This window comes from Schistocerca serialis, chromosome 1, assembly GCF_023864345.2.
Source record: "Schistocerca serialis cubense isolate TAMUIC-IGC-003099 chromosome 1, iqSchSeri2.2, whole genome shotgun sequence".
Classification (NCBI taxonomy): Eukaryota; Metazoa; Arthropoda; class Insecta; order Orthoptera; family Acrididae; genus Schistocerca; species Schistocerca serialis.
Genome location: NC_064638.1, coordinates 945,589,567 through 945,612,778, shown reverse-complemented (window position 1 = coordinate 945,612,778; position 23,212 = coordinate 945,589,567). Strand labels below are relative to the sequence as shown.

The 23,212-nt window shown below is 39.0% G+C and overlaps 1 protein-coding gene across 1 annotated transcript in view; it reads right to left on the bottom strand.

The window, feature by feature from the left end:
* The window catches only part of LOC126412568 (eIF-2-alpha kinase activator GCN1), a 255,275-nt gene that overhangs the window by 20,767 nt on the left and 211,296 nt on the right, over nucleotides 1-23,212 (bottom strand). Inside the window, exons 31-38 of the mRNA XM_050082216.1 lie at nucleotides 22,570-22,896; nucleotides 21,301-21,546; nucleotides 13,856-14,125; nucleotides 11,942-12,055; nucleotides 11,624-11,854; nucleotides 11,336-11,529; nucleotides 2,340-2,551; nucleotides 1,265-1,413 (exon numbers count right to left, since the gene is read on the bottom strand). Of these exons, the coding sequence (XP_049938173.1) occupies nucleotides 1,265-1,413; nucleotides 2,340-2,551; nucleotides 11,336-11,529; nucleotides 11,624-11,854; nucleotides 11,942-12,055; nucleotides 13,856-14,125; nucleotides 21,301-21,546; nucleotides 22,570-22,896 (1,743 nt within the window). The remainder of the gene's footprint in view (nucleotides 1-1,264; nucleotides 1,414-2,339; nucleotides 2,552-11,335; nucleotides 11,530-11,623; nucleotides 11,855-11,941; nucleotides 12,056-13,855; nucleotides 14,126-21,300; nucleotides 21,547-22,569; nucleotides 22,897-23,212) is intronic.

Genomic DNA, 23,212 nt, shown 5'->3' with positions numbered 1-23,212 from the left:
TTTTATTTAAGGGGAATAAATGAGAAATGTGTCTTGATTCAGGTAACGAAAGTACAGCTGCCATCAACTTGGAGATTGGTTTGAAGCCCAAAGTGCTTTGCTAGACATGATAATTCAATATTATTCACATACATTCAGTATTATCAAAAATCCAAACACTGACCTATGATCAAACTTCAACATTTTGATTTTCAATATATATTTCTGTTCTAGTTAACAAAGAAAGAGGGAGGGTGGGGGAGAATATGACTATAGGGAGGGACGGGGGAGGGGGGGGGGGGGAGATAGAGAATATGACTATCACAGGTGTAACAGGATATAAATTCCATTACAATGTTTAAAAATTTGCTAATTATGTGCATGGTTGGTCTTTTATAATGCTTGGTTGATGGTTGATACACAAATTACATATGGAAGAAGGTACTGTTTTTGTATATATACTTTTCTTTTCTCAAGCTGGAGGTGGTGTGTAAAAATCTCATCATTTGACTGACGTAAATGTATGACAAATGGAGAAATGTATTTGATATATGCCTGCATTTAACATTTTATCTTGTTTTGCTAGAATACTATTTATAAGTTCTGTACTCACTAGATCTGAAATCTGAAATGAAACAGTAACATTATATTATTGGAAAAAATGGCTGATTTTACAATGCTCTGCTGTAAAATGAAGATATATTTAGGACTGATGTGAGCAGGTAATAATTTCTTAACTACACTGGTATCAATGTTCTCTACTAGGAACTCTTGGAAGCTACAATTTCAAGCACACTGCTCACCCTTAAAACTGCAACACCAAGGACAGCAAACAATGAAATTTTACTTACAATACTGCAAATTTCTTGATGAAGCAATATGTAAAATTAGGGAAAGGAACCATTCAACTATAGTAGATTGATACGTGGTGCACAAAATCACATAACACAAAACAGCATTCACACTAGCTTTCAAGCTAGCATGCTCCACGTGTCAATCTGCAACAGGTGAGTGCTTGCCTTCCCTCATTTTATGAAATTTTACTTCCTGTGCATATATAGTATGGTAAGAAGAATACACGATTAAATTTGCAAGGAACAGGTGTGAAATTTAATACACAGAGCTACTACTGTCAGTAGCAACAATAGCTCTAACCTGGCTGCTCATGACATTGAACTGGGCTTAGACGACAGAAACAGCTATGATTTCTGCTGGCTTTAACGATGGTTACCGATTTTAAAAAAAAGTGATAACATAACTACAGAAAGAAACTACATAAACTTACTCTATCTGCCATTAGATATCCCAACAATACCCTGCATATCTTTTCCTTATAGTCATCAGTATAAACAACAGGAGCTGCTTCCTTAAGAGCAACAGAAAGGGCTGCACTTCTTCCGTGACGAAGTGTCCAGTCCATAGGAACATCATCATCTGCAAACAGTGAAGAAAGTAAGTGCACATATATCATACAGCTATTTTTTACATAAATAAAATTCAATCCACTCAAATGGTTTTAAGATATTTCTGTGTGGAAGCTAGCCCCAAAGTACGAATCATTGCACTGGGAAAAATCAAGTCATCAAAACACTAACATTATTATTACACATAGCCATTTTAAACTATAAAAATGATTTTATACAGTTTCATTCGTGACACTTCAGCCCAATCATTTGAATTGATGAAACACTCAACTTTTCAAATACTTGGTAATGGGCATACATTAAGATTTGTGAATAATATGTTCTTTGTCCAAAACTTAATCACAAAATGAGAAGAAGAAGGTGTTAAAGAAAATTAGAAGATGTAGCAACTGGGAAAACATGCATGACAGGAGTAAAAACAGAGATTTAATATGTGAACAAGGGAGCAAGAAGGAAACAGAACCGATTCAAAATACAAATGTTTTACAACATTCTCTGGGATTGAACATGCAGGTTAGTGATGAAAAAGGCAAGAGATATGGTGTAGGATGGAGAGTTATATCAGAGAAAGTATGAATGAAATAGCACACTTGAGTCGTCCTCCAGAGCACACGGATATAAACAAATATAATGTCTTGGTGCTCTGGTGTCACAATTTACAAAAAAAGATTTAAGAAAAGTGTTTGTAATTTTAATATACCCAACATTTTTCAGAAAATCACCCAGCACAAAACATATTCAACAAGCAGGGGTGATATATTTCTATTTTGTAAAACAAATAATTAGGTAAGTCAGTACTGTTCAAGAAGGAAAAGGCAAGAAGTTCTGTATTGCTATATTCATTACAAGTGCAATTGCAATAGTGCCAAAATTGAGATATTTATTAAAAAATCACACAGATATGTGCATAAACCATAGAAAAGATGTGATACTTACACAACAAATGGTCTGTAAGGGTAGCATGGAGCTGTTCAGGTGACAACCAGCGGCAAAGAGCTCCTAAACAGCCAGCAACAGCAGCTCGTGTCACATCCTCAGAGTGTCCCAACATGCCCGTCAGGGTCACATAAACAGCTTTCCGAAGAGGTTCTGTCATTTTATCTCCTGCTGGAGTAATGACACCTCGTAGAGCTTGTAGCATTGTTTCTCTAAAAGCAAAGGAAACAATGTGTATCATAAACAGCTATATTTAAAATGTCTTTCAACAGAAAGAGAAATGAAACAAAGATGCCTTTTTAGCATATATTTCAGTAAATTGCAACAGTGATATAAAGTTCTAAAAACAACAGTGGGAGGTGCATGGGGCGAGGGGGCAGGAGAACTTCTGCTGACCACATCTGAGGTGGGTGAGGTAGGGGGAGCAGGTTGGGGGGGGGGGGGGGGGGGGGGGGGAGGAGGAAGGCACTCACGTCTGTTAAAGGCACTGGGATGACCGGGGAATTTTGTATATCAGCAACAGTTAGGAATAAAAGAAAAAGAAGAAGACAGGATTTAAGAACATGATATGGGTCACAAATCCAGCAAAGAATGGTAAATATGATACAGGCATCAATCATATGCTGGCTGTTTATAAATTAGTGCCCTTAAATGTAGGGGTATGTTCCTGACAATGAAACATTACAAAAGATCCATATGAAAATGGGCCTGAAAATCCTTCATTAGCACTATTAGAGTTGCCAAAAGTTCTGGAAATCAGAGAATTTCATACGTGTCAGGAAAATATCAGGGAAGCTTGGAGGGGGAAAAAAAAAACTGAAAAAAATCTTGTTTTTGTCTCAGTAGATGAGATGGTTTGTTTACTGAGAAGTCATGCAATATTGCTGGCTCGGTGGAGCTGAGTATGTGCGCTGCTTCCATACTCCCCCATTCTTATTTCTTCTCCCCTTTCTACTACTCCCCCCAGCTTGTAGTCAGTGCTGCAACCACTCCTTGCCACTAGCCTAGCAGCTGCTGACAAGAGCCAGGGAGGCATGAGGAGTACTTTGTTTGGATTTGATTCTAATAGACTGTTGACGAAGCAGCTGGAGACGGTGGTCATGTGTGCAAGAAATGTGTGTTGAGTGATTATGTGAATGTGTGAGTGCTCTCGTTTTCTGAGAAAGGCTATGGCCAAAATTGTAGTTGTGAGAGTGCGATTGTCTTTTCTGGGCACCTGCCTGTGGTTCAGCAATCATCTTCATTTCTGCCTATCCTCATTACTACTGATTCTCAGACTATTCGTGCAAGTTATCTGTTGTGTGGATTTATAATCGCCGTCTCATTTCATCAACATGGTGTCTGTGACACATGAATAGCTGGTTACGTAAACTGACTTGCATGACAGGCCAAAACCGCAGGCCATTTCTGTGGGTATCTCATAATGGATCGGGCCTGCCAATCTGAAGCTCCTTGTTTCCCACTAATGTGCAGGTCCTGCCCATCGGGTCTAGTTTCACCAATCTGCCCGCAGGCTGGGTCGGTTAGTGTGTGGCATAATGCTGCAGATTTTTGTGGTTTATCTGTGGAGCCAAGACTGTGATGCTCCTTCCCAGGCCAGAGGACACGGGTGATGGATTTCAAGAATTGCGACTGTCTCGCCAGAAGTACATTGTACAATGCAGCATTTTATAGTCATTTTATTTATTCTAGCACATTTCTGACACTTTGAAAGTAGTTTATACATTAAAAAGTATAGATCATACGAAGAAAAAAATTGTGGCAGTTTGTAAGCAATGTACTCATGTATTTCTTGAAAGAAAAATCACAATATCTGTAAAATAACAGAAAATAACAAACATAGTAAAACCAACATTTTATTGGCGGTCACCTGTTGAGACAGTATTCTAAATCTGTCTTGCAACTCCAAGGAAATGCGTATTTTTGTCATCGAATGTGTTTTGTTTTCTTCTTTTTCTTTTTCTTCTGCTGCTGCATATCCACTAATGGACGTTTGCGATCACATTTGCCCAGTCTTCTCTATCTCTTCAAGCATGGATAAAGTCACCACTGTTTCTGTCCACTGTGTCATGTTGTGGAGGCATGACATTTTTCCCCTGCCAATTCCTCTTCTGCCTTCAATGTTCCCCTTGATTATCAGTTTAAGAAGGTGATACCTTCCATTTCATATCACATGGGCTAAGTAAGCTGTTTTCTTACGTTTGATTGTGGTTAGCAGTTCGCAGGCTCTCTTTACTATTGTCAAGATATCTTCATTTGTTTTCCTTGCTGCCCATGGGATTTTAAGTATTTTCGATATAACCACATTTCAAATGCTTCCAACTTGTTCAAGGTGTTCACTTTCGATGTCAAATTTTCCACGTCATGCAAAAGCACTGACCATACATAGCTCTTCATAAATCTAACTCTTGAGGTTAAGATCAAAGTCAGTGCTAGTGAGCACTTTGTTCAATTTCATGAATGCACTGCGAGCCTTCCCTATTCTGCATCTTATTTCCATGTCCGATGACCAATTTTTGCACAACCACATCTCCAAGTAGTTAAATGTATTCACCCTGTCTATGGGTTGATCATTGTGCATTAATTCTGCATTTTGATGTTTCCTTTTATTGAAGTAAAATACCATCAGTGGTCTTAAAGAAACATATATACCATTTGGCTTGCTTTCTTCATCTAAAAACAGTTCAACACAAAAAGTGTTGACATTGTTACTCAAGACTTTTGCTCACACATTTAGAAATACAGAAGTCCTTAATTTTTTTTGTCAATTTATGTCTTGACTTGCCCTTGAGATCTCAAAATTTGTCAGGAAAAAATGCTAAAACTTGTCTGGAAATCAGAGAAATAGCAGAGAATTTCATTTGGGGTAACTTGTGGCAAACCTCATTATGAAATGAATTCCCTGTGGTGACCCCTAATTATGTAACTGGTATCAGATGTGTATTTTTACTTACATTCTTCTTTACAGATGTTTTGTGATTTTGCTTTTAGTTTGTTCACCTTTAGTTACATTTTGTGTAAGCTAGATTAATATTTTTTGACTAATTGTCTTTCGTTCACTTGTATTACTTTCAGAATAACTACTATCACATTGAAAAAATGTACCGTATTTACTCGAATCTGAGCTGCACTCGAATCTAAGCCACACCTGAAAAATGAGACTCGAAACCAAGGAAAAAAAAAATTTTCCCTAATCTAAGCCGCACCTGAAATTTGAGACTCGAAATTCAAGAGGAGAGAAAAGTTTTAGGCTGCACCTCCAAATCGAAACAAAATTGGTTCATTTTAATATGAGACACAATTTAGGTCGAATGAATGACGATACAGCTACAGTAGTTTGGTTCGAGTCGTAAGCTTAGCAGTTAAGCTTTACCAAGTAGCCATTGTTATGCGTCAGGCGCTCCGTCGGTGTTTATACGGGTACCCTTCCTTTTTCATGTGCTTCGTCTGGTTTGAATCGATTGCTTATTTTTCTTTGATCTGATAAGTGCCGTTTACTTTGTTATAGGTGTTTACGTCACTCTAAGCTGAAAATGCATTACTGTACTGTTTCATGCATTGTTTGTCACATTCTGATTTCTTCTCATTAGCGAAACAGTGACAAGAGACTGCTATTTGTTGTTACTTACACTGCTGATTTCTTTGATAATGATCAACAAGAACCAAATAATAGACTGAGTATGATAGAAGATGTTCTGAACGAGAGTTTAGCAAAAATTTTTCTCCGTTTGAAAATCTTTGCAGACGCCTCTTTAGTACATTACATTCTGCACAGAAATTAGAGTCATCTTAGATTTAAAAATCTAGTCAGTTGCCTTGCTTCATTTCTTACTGTATCACTATTAGGTATATGAATAATATGAATATAAACATGACACGATACGTATATTCTTCCGCGTTTGCTGTTGTCTCTCTCTAGTTTCGTAGTTTATTAGGCAGACAGGATTTAAATGAGTTAGCAGCAAACACTAAAGAATACATGGCAAAATGTTTATATTCGTATTATTCTTGTGGTGAAGAGAATACTGCATGTGATTCACAATTCATAAAAGTTCCTATTAGCAACCATCTCTTCTCACAGGTAGGAAAAAATTCAGAATGTAGAGTTGGCCATATTGACAAAAACCCCAAACAGTCTTGGCAGTCGGATTTTCATAGTACATTGAAATGCTGCTACATTCGAAGATGAACAATACGGAATTTGTATTTACTTCGTTGGATAATGTATGAAAACGCAGTGGTCGAAACTCGGGGCCGAGGAAAAAGCTCGTTTTCCATCTTTTTTTTAAAATTTATCTACTGACGCAGAGGGTTTTGGCGCCAGTATTTATCTTTGTGTCTGCAAAGTATGTCTGTGTAGCGCTACTTATATTCGACGGCAGAAGTTGTGGCGGCACCTACCAACATTTTTCAGAACTTCGCTTACTTTGCACTGATTCTAAGCCGCAGGCGGTTTTTTGGATTACAAAAACCGGAAAAAAAGTGCGGCTTAGATTCGAGTAAATACGGTACCCAGTGAGTGAAATAACATACGTCTAGAGTATGAGGATACTGCAACAGGATGTCAACTTTAGGCAGAAAGGTATGGAGGTAGTGCCTTGTGTAAAAGCATTTAAAAGACTCCACCAACATTTGTGAGAGACAGGTGCCTTTGAGATGAGAGTTTTAGATGTCGGGAGACCAAGAGAAGCACAGAACTGTGTGCATGAAGAACAAGTTCTTCATACAGTGAGGGAGTTTCCATAACAGAAAAAAATTTATTGTAAATCCTTTAATCAGACTTGTCACCTACTAATGACTCAACTGCAGAGTGCCCTAAAGATAAAAATCATCATCATCTATAGGAGATAGCATACATTTTTGCTTATTAATGATCCACAAAACTCCACAAAAATATTGATATTTTAACAATTATGAGGAGAAAAATTCCAAAATAAAAATGTCTCCCTTGGTAACTAAGCCTATGTCAGAACGAAAGTTAGGGTTGCAGACAGATGAAAGGATAGTTAGTTTGCTACAGTGCTTCGCTATACATGGTATGCCCCTAGAATTGACTTGCCCAGCCACTTTTGGGGTGGGGACTATCTACAGTTTAATATGGACTCCCTATTAGGATTGTTGATATTTTTAAAATATCGGAAATCCAATATATTGATATTATCATCGGCCCTCAATATACCGAAAGAAAGTATCAGTATATAGTTAGAAAAAATATCAGCATACCAGCCTACAAAAAATATCATCTGCACAGTATGCGCTACCAGTTTTAGAGCTGTATACTTAAGTAAGTGTACATCAACAAGCTAGCAGCCTGCTTATCCCCCTTAGAGCAAGAATTGGAAAGAAAATGATGCACATTAACGCTTGGCAATCATCACTTTGCTAACAATGATAACTGCGTGTAAGGGGACACAATAACAGGTGTCCGATGGGTCCGTCGTTCATTTTTGTCACATATCCGATTTGTGCAGTACACTTCTTGCTGACCTCCCCCCCCCCCCCCCCCCCCCCCCCCCCCCTCCCCCCTCCTCAGATTTCTGCAAATGCCAGTGACCTAGCAATTGTGGTGTCAAAATTGCCTGGTGAATATAAACGCTTCAGTTTCTGTTGGTAGTGCAAAGTGTTAATTATGTAAGCATTTCCCCTCGACATGTCTCCGCCCACCACAAAGACCAATCTTCGTCATTTAGATTTTTGTTCATCATTTTCAGCAATTATTTTTGAAGAGTGCTGACATGAAGAAATAGCACCCTAGTTGCTTAAAAATTGTTTTTTAACACGACTGGTATTCCACATATATTTGCTTCACACAGTTAAAGAGAGAGACTGGGACATGATGGGAAAGCTCAAAATGTAGTAAGACTTCTTCACATAGTGAAAATAAAATTATGTTCTGCAATAATTAAAAAAAAATTTCAAACGTTTACTGAAATCTGCTAATAATAATAATAATAATAATAATAATAATAATAATAATAATATCAATACTTTATCAACATACCTACTCTCAACTGTGGTGCAACTTGGAGTTTTTCACATTCATGAATTATTATCATAGGTGAAGGAAGTTATAATCAATCAAAAAATATTCCTGGACTGACTAGAGGTTTCAACCCTGCATGTTCGAATCTGCTGTAGAACACTTGCCTTCATAACTGCTGAGCCATATGACTATATTATAAGCTACCCAACAACTGCAGAATATATTTGTTCACAGAATGAAGTAAATGTGAATAGGCACACTTTGTATTTAATACAATCCAAGGTCTCAAAATTCAGAGCAATTTCATTCCAATTTTCAGTTCTGTTTTTGATCCACTTACTGTTGACAAAACAATATTAGGTTTCTGACATTTGGCTGTTACTGTCAGTTGTTACTGCAGGCACTTAACTTACAACTTTAGTGTAGTTTGTCAGGGTGCACAACAAATTTTCCTTCCATATATTATTTGTATGTCTTCTTTTATCTTTGCTATTTCTGTTAACTATTAAGCCACTGACGGTAAAACAGAAGAGAGTGTGGATGTGGGTTGGGTTTGGGTTAAGTATGAGCTGTTGTTTTTGAGAGCCAAATGCACACTGTATTACAACTATTGAGTTTCTCAATGGTTATCTAAACAACTACATTTAACAAATATTGTTTAGAAATCTCAAACAAACTAAACATGCTTAAAAGTAATCTTTCTTATCTCTGTTTGGTATTACTGTTGACTGGAAAACAGAGCACAAAGGTCTGGACTGATTTCCTGTAAGACAAAAATTATGAGTTAATGGTAGAAGCATTTAATGTTGAACCTTCCGAGATTCACAAGACTTTTAATTTGGGACCTTTTGAGGACAAATTTTGTTAAACTAATGCCCTGTGAACTCAGCAGTGCTTTCTGGAATGAGTATTAGCACCTGGATCAGGAAGAACCTGAAGGTTACACGGAATCTGAAGAACTTCAGACAAACAAAAGCAATTTAAATAGCTACCCACCGACAAGAATGCCTAGGGATGAAGAGTTGGAAACTTTTTAATTTTAGGAAATGAGAAGAAACTGTTACTCACATCCACACTCTCTTCTGTTTTACCGTCAGTGGCCCAATGGTTAACAGAAATAGCAAAGATAAAAGAAGACATACAAATAATATATGGAAGGAAAATTTGTTGTGCACCCTGACAAACTACACTAAAGTTGTAAGTTAAGTGCCTGCAGTAACAACTGACAGTAACAGCCAAATGTCGGAAACCTAATATTGTTTTGTCAACAGTAAGTGGATCAAAAACAGAACTGAAAATTGGAATGAAATTGCTCTGAATTTTGAGACCTTGGATTGTATTAAATACAAAGTGTGCCTATTCACATTTACTTCATTCTGTGAACAAATATATTCTGCAGTTGTTTGGTAGCTCATAATATAGTCATATGGCTCAGCTGCTATATAGGCAAGTGTTCTACAGCAGATTCGAACATGCAGGGTTGAAACCTCTAGTCAGTCCAGGAATATTTTTTGAGTGATTATAACTTCCTTCACCTTCTTCACTTCAAGTAACAGTTTCAAGAAACTTCTGCAAGAAGGAAGTCAGTACCAAGACTAAGTTTTCTGTGCACCGTTCAATCTTTCGACCAACTTTGTTGTATGGGAGCGAAAGCTGGGGGATTCAGGTTACGTTATCAATAAGGTTGAGGTTACGGATATGAAAGTAGCTAGGATGATTGCGGGTGAAGAAATCAAAGGAAAGCTGGGAATGAACTCTATAGATGTAGCAGTCAGGGCGAACAGGCTTAGATGGTGGTGGCATGTTACATGCATGGGAGAAGCAAGGTTACCCAAGAGACTTATGGGTTCAGCAGTAGAGGGTAGGAGGAGTCGGGGCAGACCAAGGAGAAGGTACCTGGATTCGGTTAAGAATGATTTTGAAGTAATAGGCTTAACATCAGAAGAGGCATCAATGTTAGTACAGAATAGGGGATCATGGAGGAATTTTATAAGGGGGACTATGCTCCAGACTGAATGCTGAAAGGCATAATCAGTCTTAAATGATGATGATGATGATAAGAAACACTACTTAGTTTGATTCTAGAGTGTGTGTAATTCACAAAATATTAGGTGGGAGAAATATTTCTCTCAACTCTGTGAAGATCCTCTTCCAACAGTATGTAGTATGTGTAATATACTAACAGCATAATCATAAAATATTTTCATATTTAAAAAGTTACATTATGATAGTATATAATTAAGTACAGTTATTTTAACGTTAGTACAAGTCTGTAATTCAGTGAAAGTTGAAACTGGAGTGATGTGCATATAACAAGGTAAAGGAGGAAGAGAGGGTTATGTAGCAGGAGAAATAGAGTACACAGTATGAAGAATCTGACAGTAGACTCATCTGATCTCTCCCCCCCCCCCCCCCCCCCCCTCCGTCTACTGCAAGCACTTCACAATATGCACTAGATATTTAGCGTATTTCATATTTTGTAGTGGCTCTCTGCCTATCACAGTGTTAATTATGGAGAGCAGTATGGAAACATGCCTGGTGTTATATAAGGAATACTATTACTCTCAATCATTTATGTACACATTTTTAAAGAGACATGGTCAATATTTGTGGAAGTGGCAAGGTGGACAAAACAATTGCAACACCGCTAAATGGTGAGTAGTAACTTTCTATTTCACAATATTGTTACATTCCATCCTGGATTTTCCATCGTCTAATTACAACAATAAATGTGAATTAACTACTAAGAATCAATGTGGGCAGTTATATCTTAAATTTTCAAATCTGGAAGTAAAAGCTTATGAACAAATTGAAAACAAATTCACCTGTTTCTCTTTATTAAACAGAGAATGCAGAGCTATGTGAAAATAAATAGAGCAACACTTTCAAGGAATGTGATGAATTAAAACTGGTCAAAAATGTTTTAACGCATGGATCATCTGGTCCTGTCTCGGATTTTACAGATATTATTCAACAAAACTAAACCTTCAAGGAAATAAGTCTAAATTCATACCTTATTGCAGGATCATCTGATGACCGAACACCAGCATGAAGTTCTGTAAACAATGGATCTGCTCTAGTATGGATAACAATTAGATGACTTAAGGCATTCGCGGCTTTTATCCTAACTTGGCGATTAGAATCATTCAGAGCCTTCAGGAAAGTTGTTTGCAGCTGTGGCAGAAACTGCTTCAACATCACTCCAACCTACAGTTTAACATGAAATTAAGTAGATCTGTTAGAAAATCACTTTCAGTACACTGCTTTGCAAATAAATCTTTACATAGGCAGCTTCACTCACCTTCGCAAGCAACAATGCTAATGTTTCTAGCACAGCTGCTTTGACATTCCAGTTGAAACGATCTCCAAGTATTCTAATTAATGGACCTGTAATGTGAACAACAGATGGTTGCAAAGCTTCAGCACTGGTCAGGCGAATAACTTCCCCGAGACCTTGTGCTGCTTGCTCCTTCACTTCTGGTAAACCATTGAGAATTGCTTCACGGAAAATCGGAAGTATGGGTGTGATACCCTATAAGAACAATAAAAATTAATGGTGAGTTTTCACCAAATTATTCTCTGTTTTCATACAAATAACTGTTTATGTTGTAGTACCAACCTTTGGAAGACAAAATCCAGGCAGCAGTTCTTGACCCTTTAAGTCACTTACAGCAAATCTTACAGCTTGCCTTATATCTCCCACATGGGCTGTTTGCTGTGTTGGATCCAAGGTCTATGAAACAAACTTTCATTTTTTAGAACAATATAAAAGTATTAATCCTAATTTTTTGTATATCCATAACAGCATTTATCGATTTACACAAAAGTATTGCAATAAATACTAATTATTACCAATACAACTCTTCATCTATTTTTATTATTTCTTTTTAAGCAAGTCAAGCTGCGATCTGAAAATATGTCAGCCATCTGGAAAAACAATGTACCCCCCATGAGGTAGTAACATCTAAATTACATCTTTATTCAATTAAGTTGAAGTAATGAGATGTAATCATTTCATAGTTTCATATACACCACTGGCCATTAAAATTGCTACACCAAGAAGAAATGCAGATGATCAACAGGTATTCATTGGATGAATATATTATACTAGAACTGACATGTGATTACATTTTCACGCAATCTGGGTGCATAGATCCTGAGAAATCAGTACCCAGAACAACCACCTCTGGCCGTAATAACGACCGCAGTTCATCAAGAGTAGTGACTGGCATATTGTGGCCAGCCAGTTGCTCAGCCACCATTGACCAGACGTTTTCAATTGGTGACAGATCTGGAGAATGTGCTGGCCAGGGCAGTAGTCGAACATTTTATGTATCCAGAAAGGCCCATACAGGACCTACAACATGCGATCATGCATGATCCTACTGAAATGTAGGATTTCGCAGGGATCGAATGAAGGGTAGAGCCACAGGTTGTAATACATCTGAAATGTAACGTCCACTGTTCAAAGTGCTGTCAATGCGAACAAGAGGTGACCGAGACATGTAACCAATAGCACCCCATACCATCACGCTGGGTGATACGCCAGTATGGTGATGACGAATACACGCTTCCAATGTGCGTTCACAGCGATGTTGCCAAACACAGATGAGACCATCATGATGCTGTAAACAGAACCTGGATTCATCCGAAAAATGACGTTTTGCCATTCATGCACCCAGGTTCGTCATTGAGTATACCATCACAGGTGCTCCTGTCTGTGATGAAGCGTCAAGGGTAACCGCAGCCATGGTCTCTGAGCTGATAGTCCATGTTGGTGCAAATGTCGAACTGTTCGCGCAGATGGTTGTTGTCTTGCAAACATCCCCATCTGTTGACTCAGGGATCGAGATGTGGCTGCACGATCCGTTACAGTCATGCGGATAAGATGCCTGTCATCTCGACTGCTAGTGATACGGGGCCGTTGAGATCCAGCACGGCATTCCATATTACCCTCCCGAACCCACCGATTCCATATTCTGCTAAAAGTCATTGGATCTCGACCAACGCGAGCAGCAATGTCGCGATACGATAAACCGTAATCGCGATAGGCTACAATTCGATCTTTATCCAAGTCGGAAACATGATGGTACGCATTTCTCCTCCTTACACGAGGCATCACAACAACGTTTCACCAGGCCATGCCGCTCAACTGCTGTTTGTGTATGAGAAATCGGTTGGAAACTTTCCTCATTCAGCACGTTGTAGGTCTCGCCACCGGCACCAACCTTGCGTGAATGATCTGAAAAGCTAATCATTTGCATATCACAGCATCTTCTTCCTGTCGGTTAAATTTCGTATCTGTAGCACATCATCTTCGTGGTGTAGCAATTTCAATGGCCAGTAGTGTAGATCTACAAAAATAATAATATACTGCTTTCCAATATTTTCAATATAAGGCAAAAGTAAAAACAGTGGATGGGTAATAATTTCAACTGTTACAATGAAGGGGGGAGCAGAGGAAGGAAAACAATTACCTATGTGAAATCAAAAAATATTAAAAGTTAAAACTCATGAGTCCAGTCTTTCTTACCTTTGTAACAGCATTCAGAGCTTCCCATGCCATCTGAAGAACTTCTTTATTGGAATCAGTGAAAAGATGAATAAGGCCACGTAGCAACTGTGGAACATACTGGGAATAATCAGCATGCGTGTGCCGACAAAATGCACACAGTAGTGTCACGGATGAACGGCGTACTTCAACTTTATCTGATCGAGTTGATTCCATCAACTGATCCATTATTGTACGGATACCCACTTCATCAGTTACTGAAAGGACCACGGCCTGACAGTATTCCAATTCCTGAAATATAATTTCATTGGTAGTAGGTTTATAGTAATGTTAAAACTTTGGAAATAACTATTTCAAAATACTAAATAATGGAAAATCCAGGATGGAATGCAACAATATTATGAAACGGAAAGTTACCACTTAGCATATAGTGGAATGCTGAGTTGTAGATAAGCTCAACAACAAGACTTTCACAAATAAGAAGTTTTTGGCCAGTGAGGCATTTGTCAAAACTAGATGACACACACACACACACACACACACACACACACACACACGCACGCACACAACTTACAGACACATGACTGCAGTCTCTGGCAACTGAAGCCACATTGGTTGTCATCTATTTTTAATGAAGGCCTCACTGGCCGAAAGCTTCTTATTTGTGACAGGCTTCTTGCTGTGCCTATCTTCGACTAAGCTTCTCCGCTATATGATGAGTGGCAACTTTCCTTTTCATATAACTTCAATATACTCTTACAGGAAAAAGTGAATCTTACAGCATTTGTTTTAAGCACTTGACATCTTAGACTTCAGTGTGTGTATTGAAAAAAACTTGAGATGAGTGCAGTTAAAATGATAAAAAATGTAGGAGTTTCAAATAAGCTAGCTGGCATGAAAAATGCAATACTTGGATCCCTTAAAAATTTTAATTTAATTCTTTACTTTAAAATCTAGACACATTTATGACACTAATCTAATATTTTATGATTAGATGTTATGATATGGCCCCATCTAAGTGTCTAACAATGAAAAAAAGGCAATTATACACAAATTAAGCAGAGTGTGCAACATGAATAGATTCACACTTCAAGGAAATTTTGAGGAAGCTCTTGAAGGTAATGCGCTTTTGTTTTGGTTTTCTATGCTTCACAATTCATTTCACAGATCTTTCTTTGAACCTTCAAAGGTGTGTATTACCTCTTCTTGCACTAATCATGCCATCCAATCTTTCAGGCATGCTCTTGATTAATGCTGAAATGTCCTCCTAAGGAATCATCTCCCAGTTATTTCACGAGTGCCTACTGTTGATTCTGTAGGGTATCAGAACAGTGCTGATGGCTCTTTGCCCCAGCTGGTCCCATACATGTTCAAAAGAATTGAAATCAAGGATTTGAGCAGGCCAAGCCATAGCACAAATCTCCATTTCATCAAAGAAATCTTGCACAATACTTGTAACAGGTGGGAATACATCATCATGTATTAGTGTAAAACCACCAAATGCACAACATGCTCCAAAAGGATTTTCTCCACATGTGCTGCAGGGCTCCCATGTTCCACAAAGAAAAAACCATCCTTGCAGCCATACTGATTCCTGCCTACACAACCAGAGAACCATCCTGAAAGGGCATACTGGTTGAGAATGTACAAGGGGAATGCCTTCCTCCAGGCCTTCTCCTGACTCTCTCTCTACCGTCAGCAAATCACAAGCCAAATCACGGCTCTCAGTGAACAACAATAGCTCCCATTGTTGTACTCTCCAGCTGTAATTTTCCCTTGTGAAAATCAAATAATGGAAAATCCAGGATGGAATGTAACAATATTAGAGAAGGAATGTTGCTATTCACCATATAGCAGACATGCTGAGTCGCACATAGGCACAACAGAAAGGTTCTCATAATTATAATTATAGCTTTCGGCCATTAAGGCCTTTTTTGTCAACACACACACACACACACACACACACACACACACACACACACGACTGCAGTCTCAGGTAACTGAAACCACACTGCGAGCAGCAGCACCAGTGCATGATGGGAGAGGCGAATGGTGGGGATAAGGAGGAGGCTGGAATGAGGAGAGGGAGAGAGAGTATGGTGGGAATGGCAGACAGTGAAGTGCTGCAGTTTAGACGGAGGGCAGGGAAGAGGTGGGGAGGGAGGGGGAGGGCAGGAGGGGGGGAAGTAGTGGAAAAGGAGAGAAATAAAAACACTGTGTGTGGTGATGAAATGACGCCTGTGTAGTGCTGGAATGGGAACAGGGACGGGGCTGGATGGCTGAGGACAGTGACTAATGACGATTGAGGCCAGGAGGGTTGCGAAAAATGGAAATTTGTTGTAAGGACTACGGGACCAAATTGCTGAGGTCATCAGTCCCTAGGCTTACACACTACTTAATCTAACTTAAACTAACTTATGCTAAGGACAACACACACACACACACACACACACACACACACACACACACACACACACACCCGAGGGAGGACTCTGAACTCCGACAGGGGCAGCCGCGTAAACAACGACAAGACGCCTCAGACCACATTAGGAATGTTAGTGTACAGTGAGGTGGCATCAATAGTGACAAGCAGGGCACCATATGGTAAAGGGACAGGAACAATGGAGAGTCATTGTTGTAAATGGTTGCTATCTTTTATATAAGACGATAATGCCCATGGCATTACTGCTATTGAACTCTACCTTTCCCAATGCCCTATGGATTCCAAACCAACAACCTTCTTCCAAGTCACCATGACCAACTATATCCTCACCCACAATTACTTCTCCTTTGAAGGCATTACCTACAAACAAACACGGGGTACAGCTATAGGCACACGCATGGCACCATCCTATCCCAACCTATTCATGGGTCATCTAGAGGAATCTTTCCTAAAAACTCAGAATCCTAAACCCCTCATGTGGTTCAGATACATTGATGACACCTTTGCTATTTGGATTGAAGGTGAAGACACCCTATCCACATTCCTCCAGAACCTCAACAAATTCTCCCCCATTTGCTTCACCTGATCGTACTCAACCCAACAAGCCACCTTCCTAGACGTTGACCTCAATCTCAAAGATGGCTACATTAGTACCTCCGTCTATATCAAACCTACTAACCACCAACAATACCTCCACTTCGATAGCTGCCACCCATTCCATACCAAGAAGTCCCATCTGTAGAGTCTAGCCACCAGCGGTCGTCACATCTACAGTGATGAGCAGTCCCTCTTGGAATATAACGAGGATCTCACTGAAACCTCACTGAGCATTCCAACCTTGTACAAAAACAAACCTCCCATGCCTTATCTTTCCAGTCTCCCACCAACTCCTAAAGTCCCACCATCCGGTCACAGAGGAGCATTCCCCTTGTAACTCAGTGCCACCCAGAACTGGAGCAACTGAATTAAATTCTCTGCCAGAGTTTCAATTACCTCTCATTGTGCCCTGAAATGAGACTTGTCCTGCCTACTATCCTAACCACCCCTCCTACAATGGTATTCTGCCATCCACCGAACCTACACAATATACAGCGTTATTACAAATGATTGAAGCGATTTCACAGCTCTACAATAACTTTATTATTTGAGATATTTTCACAATGTTTTGCACACACATACAAAAACTCAAAAAGTTTTTTTAGGCATTCACAAATGTTCGATATGTGCCCCTTTAGTGATTCGGCAGACATCAAGCCGATAATCAAGTTCCTCCCACACTCGGCGCAGCATGTCCCCATCAATGAGTTCGAAAGCATCGTTGATGCGAGCTCGCAGTTCTGGCACGTTTCTTGGTAGAGGAGGTTTAAACACTGAATCTTTCACATAACCCCACAGAAAGAAATCGCATGGGGTTAAGTCGGGAGAGCGTGGAGGCCATGACATGAATTGCTGATCATGATCTCCACCACGACCGATCCATCGGTTTTCCAATCTCCTGTTTAAGAAATGCCGAACATCATGATGGAAGTGAAGTGCGGTGGAGCACCATCCTGTTGAAAGATGAAGTCGGCGCTGTCGGTCTCCAGTTGTGGCATGAGCCAATTTTCCAGCATGTCCACGGGCTACGTGTGAAACTTGCACGCATGCGTTCAACCGTTTCTTCGCTCACTGCAGGCCGACCCGTTGATTTCTCCTTACAGAGGCATCCAGAAGCTTTAAACTGCGCATACCATCGCCGAATGGAGTTAGCAGTTGGTGGATCTTTGTTGAACTTCGTCCTGAAGTGTCGTTGCACTGTTATGACTGACTGATGTGAGTGCATTTCAAGCACGACATACGCTTTCTCGGCTCCTGTCGCCATTTTGTCTCACTGTGCTCTCGAGCGCTCTGGCGGCAGAAACCCGAAGTGCGGCTTCAGCCGAACAAAACTTTATGAGTTTTTCTACGTATCTGTAGTGTTTCGTGACCATATGTCAATGAATGGAGCTACAGTGAATTTATGAAATCGCTTCAATCATTTGTAATAGCCCTGTACTTGTCCATCCTTACACAACCCCTGCTCCCAATCTCTTACCTCGAGGCTTCTACCCCTCTAACAGACCTATTTGCAAGACCTGTCCCATGCATCCTCCTACCACCACCTACTCCAGTGCTGTCACTACCCTCCTGGCCTCAACCTTTGTTAGTCACTGTGCTCAACCATCCAGTCCCTTCCCTGTTCCCATTCCAGCACTACACAGCCACTATTTCACCACCACACCCAATCTTTATTTCTCTCCTTTTCCGCTACTTCCCCCCCCCCCCTCCCCCCTTTGTCTAAACTGCAGCACTTCACTGTCTGCCACCCCCATCATACTACCCCTTCCCCTCCCCGCCCCAGCCTTCTCCTTACCCCCACGGTTTCAGTGGTGGCCTGAGACTGCAGTCGTGTGTGTGTGTGTGTGTGTGTGTGTGTGTGTGTGTGTGTGTGTGCGTGTGTGTGTGTGTTTTCTTGACAAAGGCCTTATAATTGTGAGAATCTTTTTGTTGCGCCTATCTGCAACTCAGCATTTTCCCTTGTGAAATGTAGTTGAGTTTTGTGATGTTTTGTGGTCAGTTCTGGACCTGTAGCAGGTCTTCTGAATTGAAGATGATCTCCTTTCAGTCTACCCCAAATGGTTCTCTCATTAACAGAACCCGTTGAATTTCGTGAATTTGATTTCATGCTTCAATGGTGGTGGTGTGATGGTTGCAAAAAACTCGAGGTCATAAGAAGTGGTCATTTGTTGCCAATTTGCTATTCTCAGGATTGATCCTGATTTCCATGCATAGCCTCCACTTCCGCTGTACCTTCATACAGTTGTGGAAATCGAGTAAGGCATGGCGCTCTCAACTACCTCTGTCCAAAATAAAAGCTTTTGCTGTACCTCAGGGCTTAATGGCACATTATTACAGAAAGCTGGTTATGATAATCACAAAGACCCTACAAACATGGACAGCTGAAAGGGGAACAAATGTACGGTACAACAATCAGTGCTACAAGAATGGGGGAAACATTATCGCCTCACATCCAGTGATGTGATTTTCAGGTTGTGTGGGAAAAACAAATATAATCTAGGGTGCCTCTATCTACACATGTCCTTCATAGTGTTTTTCTGTTAGTATGTGAAGGCTACTCTCAGGAGCTACTGTAGCAATTTTGATACACTTTTCACTCAAAGGCAGACTGATTCCTGAGAAAGGTTTGTATACATAATTTCTGAGCACTACACCAAACAAGTTGTCTGACCATAGACACTTAATGACACCTGTGCACAGGCAGGGAAGTCACTAGTTAAGAGAGTAAAATGCTAGAGCAGACACGTATGGCAGGCTAAACTAGAACAGGATGATATAACAACTCTGCAGCAAACTAAAATGCACAACCTATAAAGTATGTTGAATTAATGTAAAAATTGAGTATGTACCACATTTGGACTGTCCACAACTAAAATGGAAGACACATCTCCAAAATATGCTGCTACCATCATGTCAAACTGGAACAATTTGTGATACCATATGTGAATGTAAAGAATGTGACTAATTTTAACAGCAGGTACTATGTTGAAATCATGCTCTGTTGAGTAGTATTCTTTTAAGGAATTAACTATTTAACAATGAAGAGGTGAATGATTGAAATGGGAAGAAAATTTTGTCCTTTGCACAAAGATTGTCTCAAAAATACATAAGCCTAAACAGAAAAATAAATTTAATTACGCCTAGGAATACCAGCAATGAGCAGAGAGACAGAGAGAGAGAGAGAGAGAGAGAGAGAGAGAGAGTGTATTTGTGTGAACCACAAAAAAATTAAATATTGGATGCTTAGATGGGGATCTGAACTCTGCTCTTTGCGAGTGAACACTGAACACCTCAACCACTGCTCAGTTTCATCAGTGTCTTTAGAAGGATGGTTTCCTATGTTAATTGGACACAAGATAAAACCTAAGTGGCTACATTATTTTGGAAGCCCTACACTAATGAGCACTGTAAGATATTTCTATTAAGTCTGCACTTTTATAGGTAGAATAATTACGGTAAGGGAAAGTAATAAGGTATTGGTTTCTGAAAATCACTAATTCAGATTCTGAACAAGTGAATTTCCATTACAAAAGAATGGTAAGCTATTTGCCTTTTCATGGTATTACATAATTTGACTGAATGTAAAGCAGGCAGGTATGATCCATATTTTAAAGATTGTGTTATTTTAATAATGCTAACAGGTGATATGTAACAAATACATATTTTGGTTTCTCGGGAATTTCACTGTCGAATTTAATTGGTAGCTGTTTCACTAAAAGCAAAAGGTCGATAAGAGAATAGAAGAAAATTGCTTTCAATGCAAAGGGACAAGTAACAATACCAAATACATAGTCCTTTATGATGAAATATTAGAAACCTTTGACCATATACACAAATGGAAACAGATTTTAAGAATTTTTTCTTTAAAAGTAAACCAGTCTTTTCTTTTGTAAGCATGTTGTTATAAGAGAAGAGAAATTACATTGGAGAAGTGCTTGCAAAACTGCAATGATTCACAAGCAACTTGAGCTGCAAAATTATGGAAGTTATCAGTTTCTTGTCATTTAGTCTGAATCTTCAGTTGGAAAAAAAAAAAAAAATAAATAAATAAATAAATAAATAAATAAAAACATAAAAGCATCGATATGGCCCCCTCCCCTTTCCTCCTCCCACCAAAACAATGTTTCTGAGCTTTGTGTGTATAAGTTCTCTTTTCAGTTCATTTAGCATTCTTAATAATCATACAGGATTAGACTACCATCAGCAATCTATCCACTTCATTTATTAAACTGACCTTTCTTAATCAGTTTATAACAATGTTAAGTAATGCCTTTGCCAGGAATCTGTCATGGCAGCACTTCTTCACCATTTGTTAATAACAATTTTTATAAAGTTATCCTAGATCTTTGACTCTTACAAAAATAATTAGTGTTTACATACTTTGACACACAAATCATATTTACCATTATTTTACAAATGCACTAACCTGAGCTTCCTGTGGTGTACCCTGAGCAGCAGAAAGAGCAGAGAGCAGTGCTGGAAGAATTTTGTTCAGGTACTTTGTAAGAGCTTCACCAGCAACAGAAGCCAATATCGACAAAGCCTTGGTATTCACCCGAGGTGGCGCTATCAGCTGGGGAACCAGATAAGGTAGCACAACTCTTGATTTAATTGCCATAACCTGACGTAATCCATCTAAAGTAGATTCAGCGATCTTTGGATCAGGGCTATTCTGTAGAAAATAAAGAAAAAAACAGCAGTCAAAATCACTGTAGATTAATCTGCTGGAAGGTGGATGACACTGATAAGCACAAAACAAAATAGGTATACCCATGAAATTTCTCATTGGTAACAGATACACCTACCTTTACATACAGCACAAAATTTTGCACATGGCATTTATTTACAAAGCTTGTCAGCTGTAACAAAGAAACACTGATCAACAAACTACAACAGATTTATAATTAAACCACATATCAACTACATAATGAAAAATCTGGCTGGGCATTTAACAGGACATCTCCAATTTCACATACATAGTCTCTCAGTGAATATTTTAAAGTTGAGGGACCTATCTATACCTACGCAATGTTTAAGGTGTTTGTAGCTACAGTTCTGACAATAACACATTTTACAGTATTTACCAATTCACATATCAAACAAAACCTACTTTTGTTACATTGAAGGAGCTAATTTGTACCCCCTCTCTCTCTCTCTTCATCCTCACTCACCATGCCTTAAATGTTGTTGCTTTCTACTATCCAATACTTCACCCATAACACTTTAAATCATCATATTATACAGCAGACTCCTCAGTCTATGATCTACTTGGAATTGAAATGTGTCTACTTAAAATGAGTTGTCAGCTGTTTCCATCATTTAAATTTATGGTGTTACTTAACAAATTTATTTGGTTCAAGAGTTTTTTTACATAAAAAATGACAACCACTGTAAAATAAAGACACCCCACATTAACTTCTCAAATGTCTTTTGTATACCTCATGGACTTGAAAGAATTGGATGGTTAGAATATTTTGTTTTTCTTCTAAATCTGAGACCACAATAAACCCAGTCATTTCTCTGTATCTCAAATGTAAATATCTTTCAATAACAATGAACACAACCACAAAAACAGCTACAATAAGTCGCACATCTGACTGAGTTATTGCTAAATGGTAAACACAATGATATCAAATACTGAAAAGCTATGAAAATACCGAGAATTCAAAAGGATATGCCTCAACAGGAAACTCACCAATTGATTCAACATTGCAGGCAGAATGTCATCCAATGCTCGAACTCCAACAGTTGAATGAAGACTGTCAAATGTTTTTGCAGCTGCCTGCCTTACTTCAGGTAGAGGATCACAAAGAGCCTTACGGACAGTAGGAACAAGACTATTCACAAATGTCAGAACCATGTCTCTACTGGTAGAGGCCATTATTTCAGAAAGACCAATGCACACTCCTTGTCGCTGGTCTGGTTGATCCGACTCGAGGCCTTTTTCTAAAATTGGTATTATTTCCGGAAGTACACGCTCTCCAAGCTTCCGTACCAAATCTCCCAGAGTTCTCGCAGCAACCTGTAAATTGCAGGGATGTCAGTGAAAGCGATTTTTTGAAATAACAAAAGAGTCTTTTTAGATAGCACACACATTAAGGACAGAGGACACACTTCAGTTGTATTATTACTTTTACACTGGTTTTTGAAGTCATTTACAATGTGTGCCCAAAGTGTTAAAACAATGAAAAACAATAGAGAAGACTATATTAGTGCCTCTACAAATTTTTTACTAATTCCTTGATTTGATACATTTCATGGCAGTTACATAAGTAGATACAATTCCAATAAAACCATTATTTACTTCAAATATCAAATTTGTAACTCGTGCTATCGAT